At 44.0% G+C, this 12820-nt stretch overlaps 1 protein-coding gene across 7 annotated transcripts; it reads right to left on the minus strand.

Moving 5' to 3' along the window:
• Nucleotides 1-27: 27 nt before the first annotated feature.
• On the minus strand, nucleotides 28-12519 carry tdrd7b (tudor domain containing 7 b). 7 transcript variants are annotated; one of them, XM_088990602.1, is made up of 20 exons: nucleotides 12362-12519; nucleotides 11417-11626; nucleotides 11151-11295; nucleotides 9333-9492; nucleotides 8454-8536; nucleotides 7635-7837; nucleotides 7241-7564; nucleotides 5815-6116; nucleotides 5567-5756; nucleotides 5014-5125; nucleotides 4729-4931; nucleotides 4520-4654; nucleotides 3786-3869; nucleotides 3562-3696; nucleotides 2935-3045; nucleotides 2698-2846; nucleotides 2396-2616; nucleotides 998-1181; nucleotides 755-915; nucleotides 28-691 (listed from the first exon to the last, which is right to left on the minus strand). In XM_088990602.1, the coding sequence occupies exons 2-20, from the start codon at nucleotides 11621-11623 to the stop codon at nucleotides 474-476; spliced, it is 3327 nt and encodes a 1108-aa protein (XP_088846728.1). In that variant the 5' UTR covers nucleotides 11624-11626; nucleotides 12362-12519; the 3' UTR covers nucleotides 28-473. The 7 variants fall into 7 exon arrangements, 6 of the variants coding, with proteins under 6 accessions (XP_088846728.1, XP_088846727.1, XP_088846729.1 ...); XM_088990601.1 differs by having other exon boundaries at nucleotides 12352-12511; XM_088990603.1 differs by lacking the exon at nucleotides 12362-12519 and having other exon boundaries at nucleotides 11417-11494; nucleotides 11566-11623.
• Between the last annotated feature and the right edge of the window lie 301 nt (nucleotides 12520-12820).

Genomic DNA, 12820 nt, shown 5'->3' on the forward strand with positions numbered 1-12820 from the left:
ATTCTAATAAAAAAACACTCAAGAATGTACTCCTCATGTTGACTTTATTCCACAAGTCTTTCATTCCCGTTAAATAAATAATAAAATAATAATAAGATTCTAAATTCCATTCAAGAATAAATTAATTCCCAGAGCGGCTCAGTGCCTTTGTCCAGTCGTCAGCATATCGAAACAAGTGGAATTTGGCGCAATTCATTCACGTCTAATATCTGCTTGCTATCTGGAACGGATGCGAATAAAATTGCCTCCTGTGCGTCAAAACGGCATTGCTCAGCACTTCTTGACTATATCTGCGGACACTGCAGTCACGCCAATCAGTTATGTTTGAGTGCTAGTTGTAGTTTCAAATAGGGGCAGAAGAAGGCGATATTACGCTCCACTTTGCCCTTGATCCCCTACTTTTCGTTCTTTTCAGTCCCAGAGAACAATTTCAAAACTCTTCAGCGCAAACTAGCAAAAGATCGTCCGCCGTCTCATTCGCCGGGGAGTTCGTCAACAAACTGCGCCATGATGTCATGCACCCACACGTCGCAATCTTGTTGCGACGTGTCCACCAGGAAGACGGTGAGCTTCCTGTCCCAGGGGTTCGCCGCCTCCTGCGCCGCCTCCAGTTGGGCCACCAGGGGTTTCTTCTCCACGTGGTTCCTGAAGACGATAGATGCCTCCTCGGACCACTGCCTCGTCTTCACTCCTGAGAGGCGAGACGGTCTCGTCGGGTCAAAAAAAAAAAGACATCTGAGACTTTGAGACTCACCGGCCAGCTGAGCGGTGATTCCCTGGAAGGGCAGCTGGCTGAACTCCTTGTTCAGAACTCTGAGCTGCGTGCAGCTGACCAGCTCGTGTTTACCGTAGTCCAACTCATAAACGGACACCAGCCCGTTGCTGAGAACGCCTTTCACCAGAACGCGATACCAGCTACGAGGTGGAGGAGCATTCACGTGTTTATAAAAAAAAATGCTTTTCTGTTACGTGTGATTCACGAAGCGCTTCAACTCACTTGTTCTCCACCTTGGCGGCGTAGACGTGATTCTTCTGCACGTCACGAGGTCTTTCCTCAGTTTGGTTATAAAAGAGGATCATCTCCCCCATCAGCACCACCAGTTTGTACATATCCCTCCAGGGCTGGAGGACAAAGTGGCCTGGATGGCACGCCACTGAGATGTACACGTCCATGTTGTTTCCTGGAGGTGACAAACATGGCATGACATTACATTAAAATCTCTCTCACACACATACAATCATACACACACACATTTACACAAACTTATCCATATACACTTACAGTCACACACACTCACACACACAACCATACATACATACGCACACATGCATACACACACACACACACACACACACACACACAAATTACCATGCATACACTCGCACATACACACAATCATACATACATGCATTCACACAAACACACACACAAACCTAATCATACACACACTCACACATGCATACATACATATATTTGCACACATACAAACATACACAAACACACACACAAACCTAATCATACACACACTCACACATGCATACATACATACACACACACACAAACACACAGACAACCCTACACACAGATAACCCTAACCATACACACAACCATAAATACACTCACACACACACACACACACACACACACACACACACACACACACACACACGCATACAGAAACCCAAACAAATATACACATAAACACAAAACCATACACACAACCATACATACAGTAAATACATACACACACACAAAACCATACAGAAACCCAAACAAATATACACATACATACAAAACTATACACACAACCATACATACAGTAATTACACACACACACGCGCGCGCGCCCACACACACACACACACACATACACTTAAAATAAAATTTGAAGTCAGTCATAAAAACTACCCACAAACTTCGAGTTGTGTTGTTTGGAATCTACACTGTTTTTTTGGGGGAGTTGTGGGGTTCAAGAGGGGGGTTGATATGAGTCTGATGTGCCTCCCCTTTTCCCATAGAATCAGCAGAGGGTAGCGGTGCAGCATTTTGAGATTTAAAAACAAAGAAACAAATATTAGCATGGAAGTCACTTGTATAGCTAGATATATTTTGTTTACACAAAACGTTTTTTTTTGCTGAATTTCTTAAAGGGGAAGTACCTCCAAAATGTGGTCTTTACGGTCATATCTTTCCATGCATTTGTTTCAACGTGACATTCTGATTAAAATTGTGTTTGTGAAATATGAGTAGTGAGGTAAAATTCTACAATATTTTTGTCCATCAAGGGGGCGGCCATTTTGACACATCACAAGTGACACCCAATCACGGCTCAGTTTGAGAAAACAGGCAAGGCGGGAATGGAAGGAAGTAAAAAAAATTAATTGAGATGATGACCTGCAGGGGGCAGCGTGAGCAAAGGTGGCAGCTGGAAAGAAGACGAGGCGACTGACTGAGCCCCCGGTGGGCTGCCGCCGCCGGTGTTCGCTTTGGATCCGGACGACACCTTTCTGAGATGAGGCTTGGTTGCGACTGAAGCGGACTTCGGACTGCCGTTTGAGACGTCGCCCCCACTCGATGTCTTTCCGGGTGCGGCGAGTGTTGAGATCTTGATGGGACTGCGAGTTATGACAAATAAAAATGAAAACAGGAAGGAAAAAAGAAAAATTCAGATTATTTTTCCGATGTGTCAAAATGACCTGTGGCTCGTCAGGTAGACATCAGGTCGCTGTTTGAAAAGGATGGAGCAGGCCATCTGGTGGTTGAGACTACAAGCTGGATTGTGGAAGTTCTTGTCAGTGAAGAGGTGAACATAGACGACCTTTGTGTTTTTGTCCACCATGACCACCTTGAGGTGCCGATTTCGTGTGAGGAAATAGATTTTTACAGCCATAGAAAATATTTTTCAGTCGGCAATAAAAATAGAGGGAATATACCTTCATGCTGCAGTCGGTGGTGTTGAGAACTTTCTCCCTAAGCCACTGGACCGAATCTGGAGTCCAGGATCCGACACTGACCGAAAGGTCTGCCAGGCAACATTTGACAGCCTAAAACATGAGTTGGAGAACATCGGGAATGGCTTATTCAGCATCTTTGTTTTGATCAGATGAGCCTTTATTTGTCCAACAGTGGAAAAATGTACACTTCACAGCAGCAAAAACATGCAGGAGCTGCTGTAAAGGAAGCCACTCTCGCAGCGCCATCTTGTGAAGTTAAGACAACAACAAAAAACTCAAATAATGTGACACAACACGAAAGACACAGACAGTCATTCAATCTTAAACACTTTCTGCATCCCCTCTGTTATATGAAGTAGTTCTAGATGAAAGAGGATGAAAGCATCCTTTTCACCAGTGGATCAGAGATGTCATGGTGGAATATGCACGTCTGCGACAAGCTAAATTTTGAAAGTAAACACGAAACTGTAGCATCCATTGACAAAAACATATTGTCTCACATTTCCTGTCCCACGTAAATACACTTCAATTCCAAGCAGCGGCAGTTCCACATACGTATTCTTTCATTTCATTTGAACTTATTTTATTTCTTTGATTCATGCCAACCTGTGGTGGGATGGCCATGAGGTCACGGAGGAATTTCTGCGGAATCTCCCTGAGCTCAAACACTTCCACAGAAGCCTGGACTCCCACGTCAAGGAAGAAGATGTCCAACACTCTGCTCCCATGTAGATTTGTGATCTAAATGGGCATCAGAAAGTATCAACAGCTTGCAGGGGTCTCATGGGAGGAGAGAGGGTTCAATTTGTTCCTTTCTCATGCCAACTTACTTCCACACGGGACCATTTGCCTTTGTATCGAGCCACGCAACCTTTCCCGCAGAACGGCGTGGATACCAAAAACTCAGACGTGACCTGAGGAACATGTTTTTTTATGGCACCTCATATCAAAGCATGATGTTTTCCTCGTCATTCCCTCCTGTCGTCGCTCACGTCCTAGATTGGCTTGGCGAAGCATCAAATCCAGATTATCGGGCTTAATCTCAATCTGTCCACTAATTTGAGACGCCTGTAACGCATTAAGTAAAGACTTCTCAAACCTGGTTTGGGAACACCGTTATTTAACTCAAATGCAAATGTGTCCACTCCAGTTCCAGGGTTTTTGTCATTTTCACTCAAATTGCAGGAGTTTTAGGACTACACAAACATTCAATGCAGCGTAAGAAACCTTAGAATCTCTTCTTTTGTCAGAAAAAAAGAGTGAATCATATGGGTCTAGAGTCATTTGATCTTGAAATGAGGGTGACTGTCCAAATACAATGTATACATATTGATTTAGATCGCATTTTAACTACAACTGAAGCTGTAACAAAGCGCTAACTTGGACTAAAGGGAAATGCTGCCCCCTCGTGGAAGGGAAAAACATTGCGAGAGGTCTGACCAGCGCTTTATTGGCACCCCTCGCGAGAAAAAGCAAAACCCGAACAAATTCGGGATTGGCCCTCCACGTCACTTTTTTTCAATTCCCGAATAAATGCAAATGAGTTAATTCTAAACGTACAAACCTGCGAGCAGAAGTACGTCTCGATGTGGTCAAGGATCTGATTGAGTTTGGCGAGTCCCCGGGAAGGCAGCTGACAGTAGATGGTCCCGTCGGAGCACACGCCGGTGACGCTCACGTTTGTGTAAGCGCTGTTGACCTAATAGATGCAGCAAATTAGAGGAATATTTTTAATAAATATATATACTATATTTTAAATTGCCCTTTTTTTACCTGCAAGGGACTGACAAGACACTCGTCCTGTAGGGCTTTCATGCAGGCGGCGTTGATGTTGACGTCGTCATCCTGCGACGTATCGTGTAACACCATCAAGGGCGTCTGGCCTCTCTGGAGGATTTCCGCCAATAGTATGCGGCCGTTCGCCATGGTATCAAAAGTCTTGAGCACGGCGGGTTCCCGGTGGAAGAGCTCCAGACCTGCGCGCACCCAAAAAATGTGATAGAATTCAAACATTTCCATCAAAAGGGGTGAGCTGTCCATTCATTTTTTTTGTCCCACCTGCCAATATGCTCTTGGTGGCTTGGAAAGGTAGTTTGTGGAACTTGTCGGCCAGCTCAAAAAGTTTGGCTTTGCTCACCACTTCTGAGAATCCGTGATCCACAAAGTGAACCTGCAGGGAGGGTATTGCAGTATTAGTATTAGTATTATCATTTGCTAGCTATAGTATTAGTATTAGTATTATCATTTGCTAGCTATTTGCAATCTATTAGCTCTGGCTGGCTAGCTAGATAGTTATTTGTTCACTCTATAGCTGGCTGGCTATCTAGCTAGGTATCTATTGGCTATCGATTGGCTAGCTAGCTAGCTTTCTATCTATTTGAGTTACTTCCGGGTTGAATGAACGCTGGCACGTGTGGCTGCCACTGCTCACCCACAGAAAAACTTATCCTGTGAGTGTAAAGTGATCTTGAGAGTTTTGAAAGGTGCTTATAAATGAAATGTATTATTATTATTATTATTATTATTATTATTATTATTATTATTATTCCAAATTCTAGATGTCAAATCCTCTGGACTCCTTTAGCAAAGTCCTCGACGACGATCGTCTCACCTTGACTTTATCGGCCATGATCTCGCACACCCGAGCTCTCAGAACTTCCTCCTCTTCGGTTTTGACAGCCACGAGTTGGCCCGACAACGGATGGGAGCACATCGTCGACTTGTGCTTGTCCGCCCTGTAAAACTCCCTCATTTCGTCCTCCATGCGCTCCTGAGCCCGCGAGTAGTTCTCACCGACGTACCTTTGAAGGACACGAGTGAGCTCCATGGTTCAAATGTGCGTCAAAACTTCTCGCGTACCTCAAAACCACTTCGTTGGTGTTTGTGGCGTCCACCACCAGCACGGAGGGATATTCTTCTTTGGGGATCTGCAGAGGGGGTACGGAGTCATCCCACGGCGTCTTCAGCGCCTCCGGCTTCACTTTCGGTTCCTCCTCGCTGGCCGACGAGCTTCTCCTGCTGCAGTTCTCCGCCCCTGTGCCTCCGCTGCTGCTCCTTGTGTACATGATGGCCCTCGTGGGGTTGTCGGGCATTGGGTAGTCGATGGTGCAGATGTCGGAAAGGAGCTGAAGGTTATCCAGGACGTGTGCAGGCAGCTTGATCTGATTTAATAAATAAATAAATAAATAAATATAATAATAATAAAGTTCATTTAGAAGCGTCATTCAAAACACCCAAGGACACTGATAATTAACTAATTCGCTGCCAATCACGAATTTATTCGGGAATTGAAAAAAGTGACATGGAGTGCCATTCCTGAATTTGTTTGGGTGTTGGTTTTTCTTGGGGGAGGTGCCGATTAAGCGCTAGTCAGACCTTAGACAACGTTTTTCCCTCCCACAAGAGTGTTTGCCTTTAGTCCATGTTAGCGCTTTCTTACAGCTTCTGCTGTTGTTAAAATGCTATATAAATCAATATGTATGAATTGTATTTTGTATAGTCGCCCCCAATTCAAGCTGAGATAACTCCAGACCCATATAATTTAGGAATAAACTTTTTTTCCTGATGAAAGAAGAGAGTCTAAGGTTTCTTATGCTGAATTTAATGTTTATGTAGTCTTAAAAGTCAATATTCTGTGTGCCCTGGAATTGGAGTGACAATGACAAAAACCCTAAAATATAGGAATTTAGGAGCACCATTCCCGAATTTCTTTGGGTTTTGTTTTTTTCTTATGAGGTGCGAATCAAGCTGAGGTCAAACCTCTGGCAGTGTATTCGTCTTTTGTTCAGCTGCCCCCATTTCCATTGCAGATAACTCTATAACCAAGTAAGCTCGAAATGAACCTTTTTCGGATGAAAGAAGAGAGTCTAATATTTCTTATGCTGCATTGAATGTTTATGTAGTCCTAAAACTCAATATTCTGTGTGTCCTGGGATTCAAGTGACAATGACAAAAACCCTGGCACTGGAGTGGACACATTTCTGCACATTGTCTGGCAGTGAATGGGTTAATCTACGAGGTTTTAAATTAATTCAAGTTAATCAATTAATGGGTTCTTTTGGTGGTTAATGAATTGCTTCCTGGTTATTTAATTCATTGGTGGTTGATTTAGATTAATTGATTGGCTCTATGTCTGTTTAATTAATTAGTTAATTTTGGTTGGTTAATTAATCTGTTTTGATTAATTACTCAATACGCAAACAATTTCTAGCTCATCACAAAACACTAATTAATTAATTTCTTGACCTTTTTCATCCAACCCCCCCCCCCCACCTCCTCTACTGACTTTATAGGTGTCCTGGAAGAGCTTGGGCAGTGCGTGGGCCCACAGGCCGCTGGAATACTTCTGCAGCAGATCCTCCAGCTTCCGCTTCAGCTCGGGGCTCAGGGTAGAAGCTGGAAGAGGTGATGAAGGGGACCCCGTAGGAGGAGGGTGCGAGCTGGAGCATTTAAATTGGGCTCTCTGGTGCACGGGGGTCTGCGGTGGATTTTCTGATGGGGAGATGGAAGGCGGGATAGCAGCTGAAGCGGGGGCGGTTGTGGTGGTGGTCCGCTCCTTGGCAGGGTAGAGAAGAAGCTCTGATGGGTTACTGCTGCATGCTCTCTCTACCTGGACCACGTGGAACATGAATATTGGTTATTTAATGGACACCATGGCAGTAAATAGACAAAGAACATACAGTGCATATGTGCTTCCAGGTCTCCAGGTCTCGAATGGCCTCGGTTGGCAGGTCCTGTTTATAGAGTTCTTTGTAGATCTGGGGCAGCTTGGACAACCAGAAACCGTTGCTGTATTGGGACAGAATGTCCTTGATGCAGTTTTGGACCTGGTGAGGGTCGTAGACTTTGCCACAGTCCAAATTCTCATTCAAATGTGAAGGTTCTGGGCGAGGCAAGTATACAGGAAGACAAGTTTAGAATGTTTAATTCATTCGCTGCCATTCCCGAATAGGAATTAACTCTTTTTTTCTGATGAAAGAAGAGAGTTGAAGGTTTCTTAAGCTAAATTGAATGTTTATGTATTCCTAAAAGTCAATATTCTGTGGGTCCTGCAATTTGAGTGAAAATGACAAAAACCCTGGCACTGGAGTGGACATATTTCTGCACATTGTCTGGCAGTAAATGAGTTAAATGCAGACGCCGATCAGGACGTTGATGATTTATTGCTATTCCACCCTGGTCAACGGCAACATTCCTGAATTCAAAAATGCCCTTAATGTTTTGTCCCCGGCATATGTGAAGTGTTGACCGGTGTTTTCTATTGCTTTGTTTTCATTCTGTGTAGCTTTATCTCTTCTTTTATTATTTATCATTTAATTTGTGGTTTTATTGTGCTTATTTTGTGTACTCGAGAGCTTTGAAAGGCACTTAAAATTAAAATGTATTTTTACTAGCATCATTATTATCATTATTAGCATTATTCGCATTATTAGCATTATTAGCATTATCGTCATCGTGATTATCGTGATTATCATGATTATCATTATGATCAGACTTACGACTAGTGAGTGGAGAGTTTCTGGAGAGGTGAGCCTGGACCTCCTTCTGGAAGCGTGATGGAAGCGTCATCCTCTTTTCCGACCTGGATAGGAGATCTTCTTCTTAAGTAAAATAGAAAGTTCTGTCTCTAGGTCACATCGCAAAGAGTCCAAAGCTAAAAGGTGATACTGTTTTGACCATTGATTGTGACAGAAGCCAATCGAGGTCCTTCACATATGTCACAATGTAGCAAGGTGGTGGAGGAGGACCCCAAAAAAGCAGGAAGGCGGGAGGAGGAGGGTGTACTTAAGGAATTGTATTTTAAACAGAGAGAGTAACTCAATCCAGAACTGACACACGACTAAAGCAACAAAATCTAAATTTACAAACAAAAGGGCTTACACCAAAAACTAAAATGGGCGAAACATGAATGAGAGCAAGAGTAAAACGTGACCTAGAGTGGAGACAAACACGAGCTAAATCCTTTTAACTGCCACTGATTAAAAGGACAAACACCTGTGCAACTGCAGGCGGGACCCCACAGTGCCACTCGTTGGTCGCAAACTGAAACGTGACAACACAGTCACAAATGCGCGATGCCACGTGGGGGGCTGCCTCAATGAAAGATCTAGAGGGCTCTATTGGATGTGCTGATTCAGTCTGTACTCTGTATTGGTTCAGATGCTTTAATCTACCAGAGAATAGACGAGGATTAGGAAGGTTTACACCCCGCCTACTCGGGGGTTTAGGATCCCCGCCAGACCACCAGGCTGGGACCAGGGTGTCCCATTGTGGTTCCAAAGGATGACCATGATGTCACTTGTCCACCCCCCTGCCCCATCGAGTCAATAGGCAAAGTGTGACCGGACCTTATTCCAGAGAGCCACGTGTTTATTTACCTGTTGGATGCGTTGTGATTGGCTATCTTCGATTGTTGTGCCGTGGTCTGGTGATCCCTGGCGTCTCTCGACTGCCTAAAGTCTCCATGTACAGAGCTTCGTCCGCCCGCTCCACCTCGTCCGCGGTGACTCGGTTGCCTCAGGGAGCTTTGAGGTTTTGCTGCATGCGATGAGGATACATGTAAACATTTTCATTTAAAGCTTTTTTTGGCTTTTGTATTGATTTAAATCTCCCTCCAACCTCACAGTTCAACAATCCGGGGTGTAGTCTGCCTTTTGCAAGAGTCACACAATGACCCATGAACAATTTCCAAACACTAGGAAGTCAATCTATCATCCAACCATGCGTACGTACGTCAAATGTTAAGTCCCGCAGACAAGCGTCACGTCAGCAAGCTCACAGTCCGAGCGCTTACTCTGCCCGAATAGCAAAATCGGCTCGCATGATTCAGCGGCTGTTGTCTCGTGGCGAACTCTCAACCTCCAAGTCACAACGGCTCCTTTTCCAGTGCCTACATGAGTACTATCACACTGATGTGGTCCTCCTCACCCCCTCCAATGCCTTCTCCTTTCGTATTCTGCAGAATCACACTCTCTAGTGGAGGCACAGCAAACGATAACTGCAGAGGAGTGTCTGTGCAGAGATGTCACATCAGGATGCAAGTGAGCGGCAACTATACAGGTTTGACTGTAAAATAGCTCATATGATAATATTTCAGAAAAACAAAGTAACGTCGTTTATTCAATACATTGTAAGAATGAAAATTGTAAAGAGCAGGACATTGGGGAGACAAAACAAATTCTCTAAAAAAGACTATCAACATCGCAGGGATAATACTCGTGGGCCTCAATTGGCAGTACATATGCACCTAAAAGCTAGCAACCACTCATTTGACGACAATGAGGTTAAAATCTTATCGAAAGAACATAGATGGTTTGAAAGGGGAGTAAAAGAAGCTATTTTCATAAAACAACTAAATCCTTTATTAAACCGGTTTGGTGGGGTGAGGTTCAATTTGGATCGTTCATACAGTAGCCTGCTTAGGCAACATAGGATTAGTAATACTGATGAGGTTATACCGGTCGAAATGGGGCAATCAGGCCAGTCGTTAGTCAGAACGACAGGAACTATCAGTGGGGCAGCTGCAGGGAGTAGTCCTCTGCTCCCCCCAACCTGAGAGCAGGCACCTATCATAGCAGAGTCCGGCAACACGCCATGTCTGGACAGTAGGTATATATAGGGCCTAAACTACCAGTAAGACTTTAGTTTGCTAATGAAGTTTCTTGGATAAGATGCGAAACGTCCGACACCTTCAAAGAAGTACAGATGACAGCTGAAGAAACCTTTCCAGGCCCATAAAATTTAGGAATTAACTTTTTTGCCTGATGAAAGAAGACAGTCTAAAGTTTCTTACGCGTCATTGAATGTTTATGTAGTCCTAAAACTCAATTATCTGTTGGTCCTGAAATTTGAGTGAAGATGACAAAAACCCTGGCACTGGAGAGGACACATTTTTGCACATCATCTGACAGTGAATCGGTTAAACATACGCACTCATGCGGTTTAAGTCACACAATCCATTCATCAATTTTCTATTCCTCTTATCCTCACAAGGGTCGCAGACATGTTATCCCAGCTGCCTTGGGGCAGGCGGTGGGGGACACCCTGAACTGGTTGCTAGCCAATCGGAGATATCACACAATGTCCGCTGTTATATTTTTTCTGTCGAGAACTATCATTCACTATTTCACAGCCTCACGATTTTCATCGTCATACTCGTAAACCTAACCCAACCCCTCCAAGGATTTGGTTCATACCATTAAAGGCAAGCAAGGCCGTGGGTTTGACCCTCATCTGGGTGTTAACCACGTGGGGATGTCCAGTCTTCTTGGAACCCCGCTGGCGAGCCATCACTTTGGCAACATGGGCCGTCTGGTTGTCAACAGAAGCAAAATACACCATCTGCACAGGTACAAATTGCCATATTAGTGATGACTTGTGACTTTGATCAATGAGGAAATGGCTGGTTTTCTAAGTTCCATTCTCAAAAATCTTCTCGATCTGTTGGCTAGCAACCTCTCACCTCTCCTGACCGACTGCGTTCAGCGCGGGCGACTGAGGGCATGCTGGCCAGCAGGGTGTCCAGATGGCCGTGTCCCATCTGTGTATATGGAATCTGTTCACCGGTCAGCTCCTTGTACTCAGACTGCAGACGGGAAAGCGATACTCCACCCTTGTTGGCTTGGAGGATGACTCTCAACATTTTCTTGACCAGCTCGGTGTCAGACATGGTCTAAATTAATCAGTACAAAAAAAATTACACAGCCGGGAATTGTTCAAACTTGTTCGTTAATTTTCTAAGATTTGACTTGATTGAAGCCATCCATGTTCACGTTTTAAAAGTGACACAGTAATTCACAGATAACATCCTGCTGAAATGTTGTAAAGGTGCAATGTCAGTAGATTTTTTCTCTCGGGAATTCAGTTTTGTGCCAAATACCGCTGAGAAACGAATCAATAACAGCTTGTGTACACTCGTGGCTTTTCTGGAGGACTTCGATAACACTCTTCAGTGCAGGCAAGGAATGAAAGCACGAGAATGACGTAGCGTGTCAAGACTTCAGCTCCACGCCCTGGATTCGAAACCAAACCGTTTAGGAATGTTCCCCGGTTTTGTTTGTTGGAAGTGAAAACAAGTTATACGAGTCGCTAATATGTATAATTGGATTGTCTCGTTGACAACATTGAGGAATTACCTAAGCATTTTTAAAATATTCCTGGCACGAATGGTTAACACTGTCATTTATTTTAGGAATTTTTCACGAAACCGGAATATAGCTCATCCTCCCTTCACTATAAATCTCAGTTTTCTCCTTATTTTCTTTCACTTTCAACGCAAATAATTTTGTTTTGCAAGTCCCAACCGGATGTTAAATTCTAACTTCGCTAACTTAAAAATACGATCCGTTTTATGCTCGAAAAAGAAACTACAGAAAAGCAAAGTTTTGTAACACTCACAATAAATCACCTTCAAAGTGTTTGCCAGCTTTTCCGCAACAGTTCCCGGTTTGATAGCTAAGGTCAATGCGTTGTCGTGACGCGCTTGACGCCACCACCACAGCGCTGCACGGACCGATCACTGGAGCTGTGGTGCGGGTGAGTGTGGTTTACAAGCCGGACAATCGCAGCCTCTCCTCCGCAGCCTGATTGGTCAGTTCAGCCTGGGCCTCTGGGTCATGACAAGTCGAGTTGCGGAGCATTTACTACGGAACAAATTATTTTTAGTTGTAGTTAGGAAGTTCGCACAATCCCAATTATCATGATAAATCGTGGTTTGAGATGTCGTTGCAGTTTTACTTCACTGAAAATACACACAGGGCTAATAATTTTGGGGACAATGAGATAGAATGAGTTGATTTTGGACAGTAAGAGACGAAAGACAAATAAATGGAACAAAAATGAATGAATGGATGAATGAATGAATGAA

This window comes from Hippocampus bargibanti, linkage group LG02 (genome assembly GCF_051943395.1).
Source record: "Hippocampus bargibanti isolate YZ-2025 linkage group LG02, ASM5194339v1, whole genome shotgun sequence".
Classification (NCBI taxonomy): Eukaryota; Metazoa; Chordata; class Actinopteri; order Syngnathiformes; family Syngnathidae; genus Hippocampus; species Hippocampus bargibanti.

What these genes read in the sequence shown, in the direction of transcription:
- tdrd7b (XM_088990602.1), bottom strand. Translation starts at nt 11,623, where the DNA reads ATGTCTGACACCGAGCTGGTCAAGAAAATGTTGAGAGTCATCCTCCAA. An exon ending in GGCCTTGCTTGCCTTTAATG is followed by an intron (nt 9,493 to 11,150) that starts GTATGAACCAAA and finishes CATCGCATGCAG; the next exon opens with CAAAACCTCAAAGCTCCCTG. An exon ending in CCACCGACTGCAGCATGAAG is followed by an intron (nt 2,847 to 2,934) that starts GTATATTCCCTC and finishes CGGCACCTCAAG; the next exon opens with GTGGTCATGGTGGACAAAAA.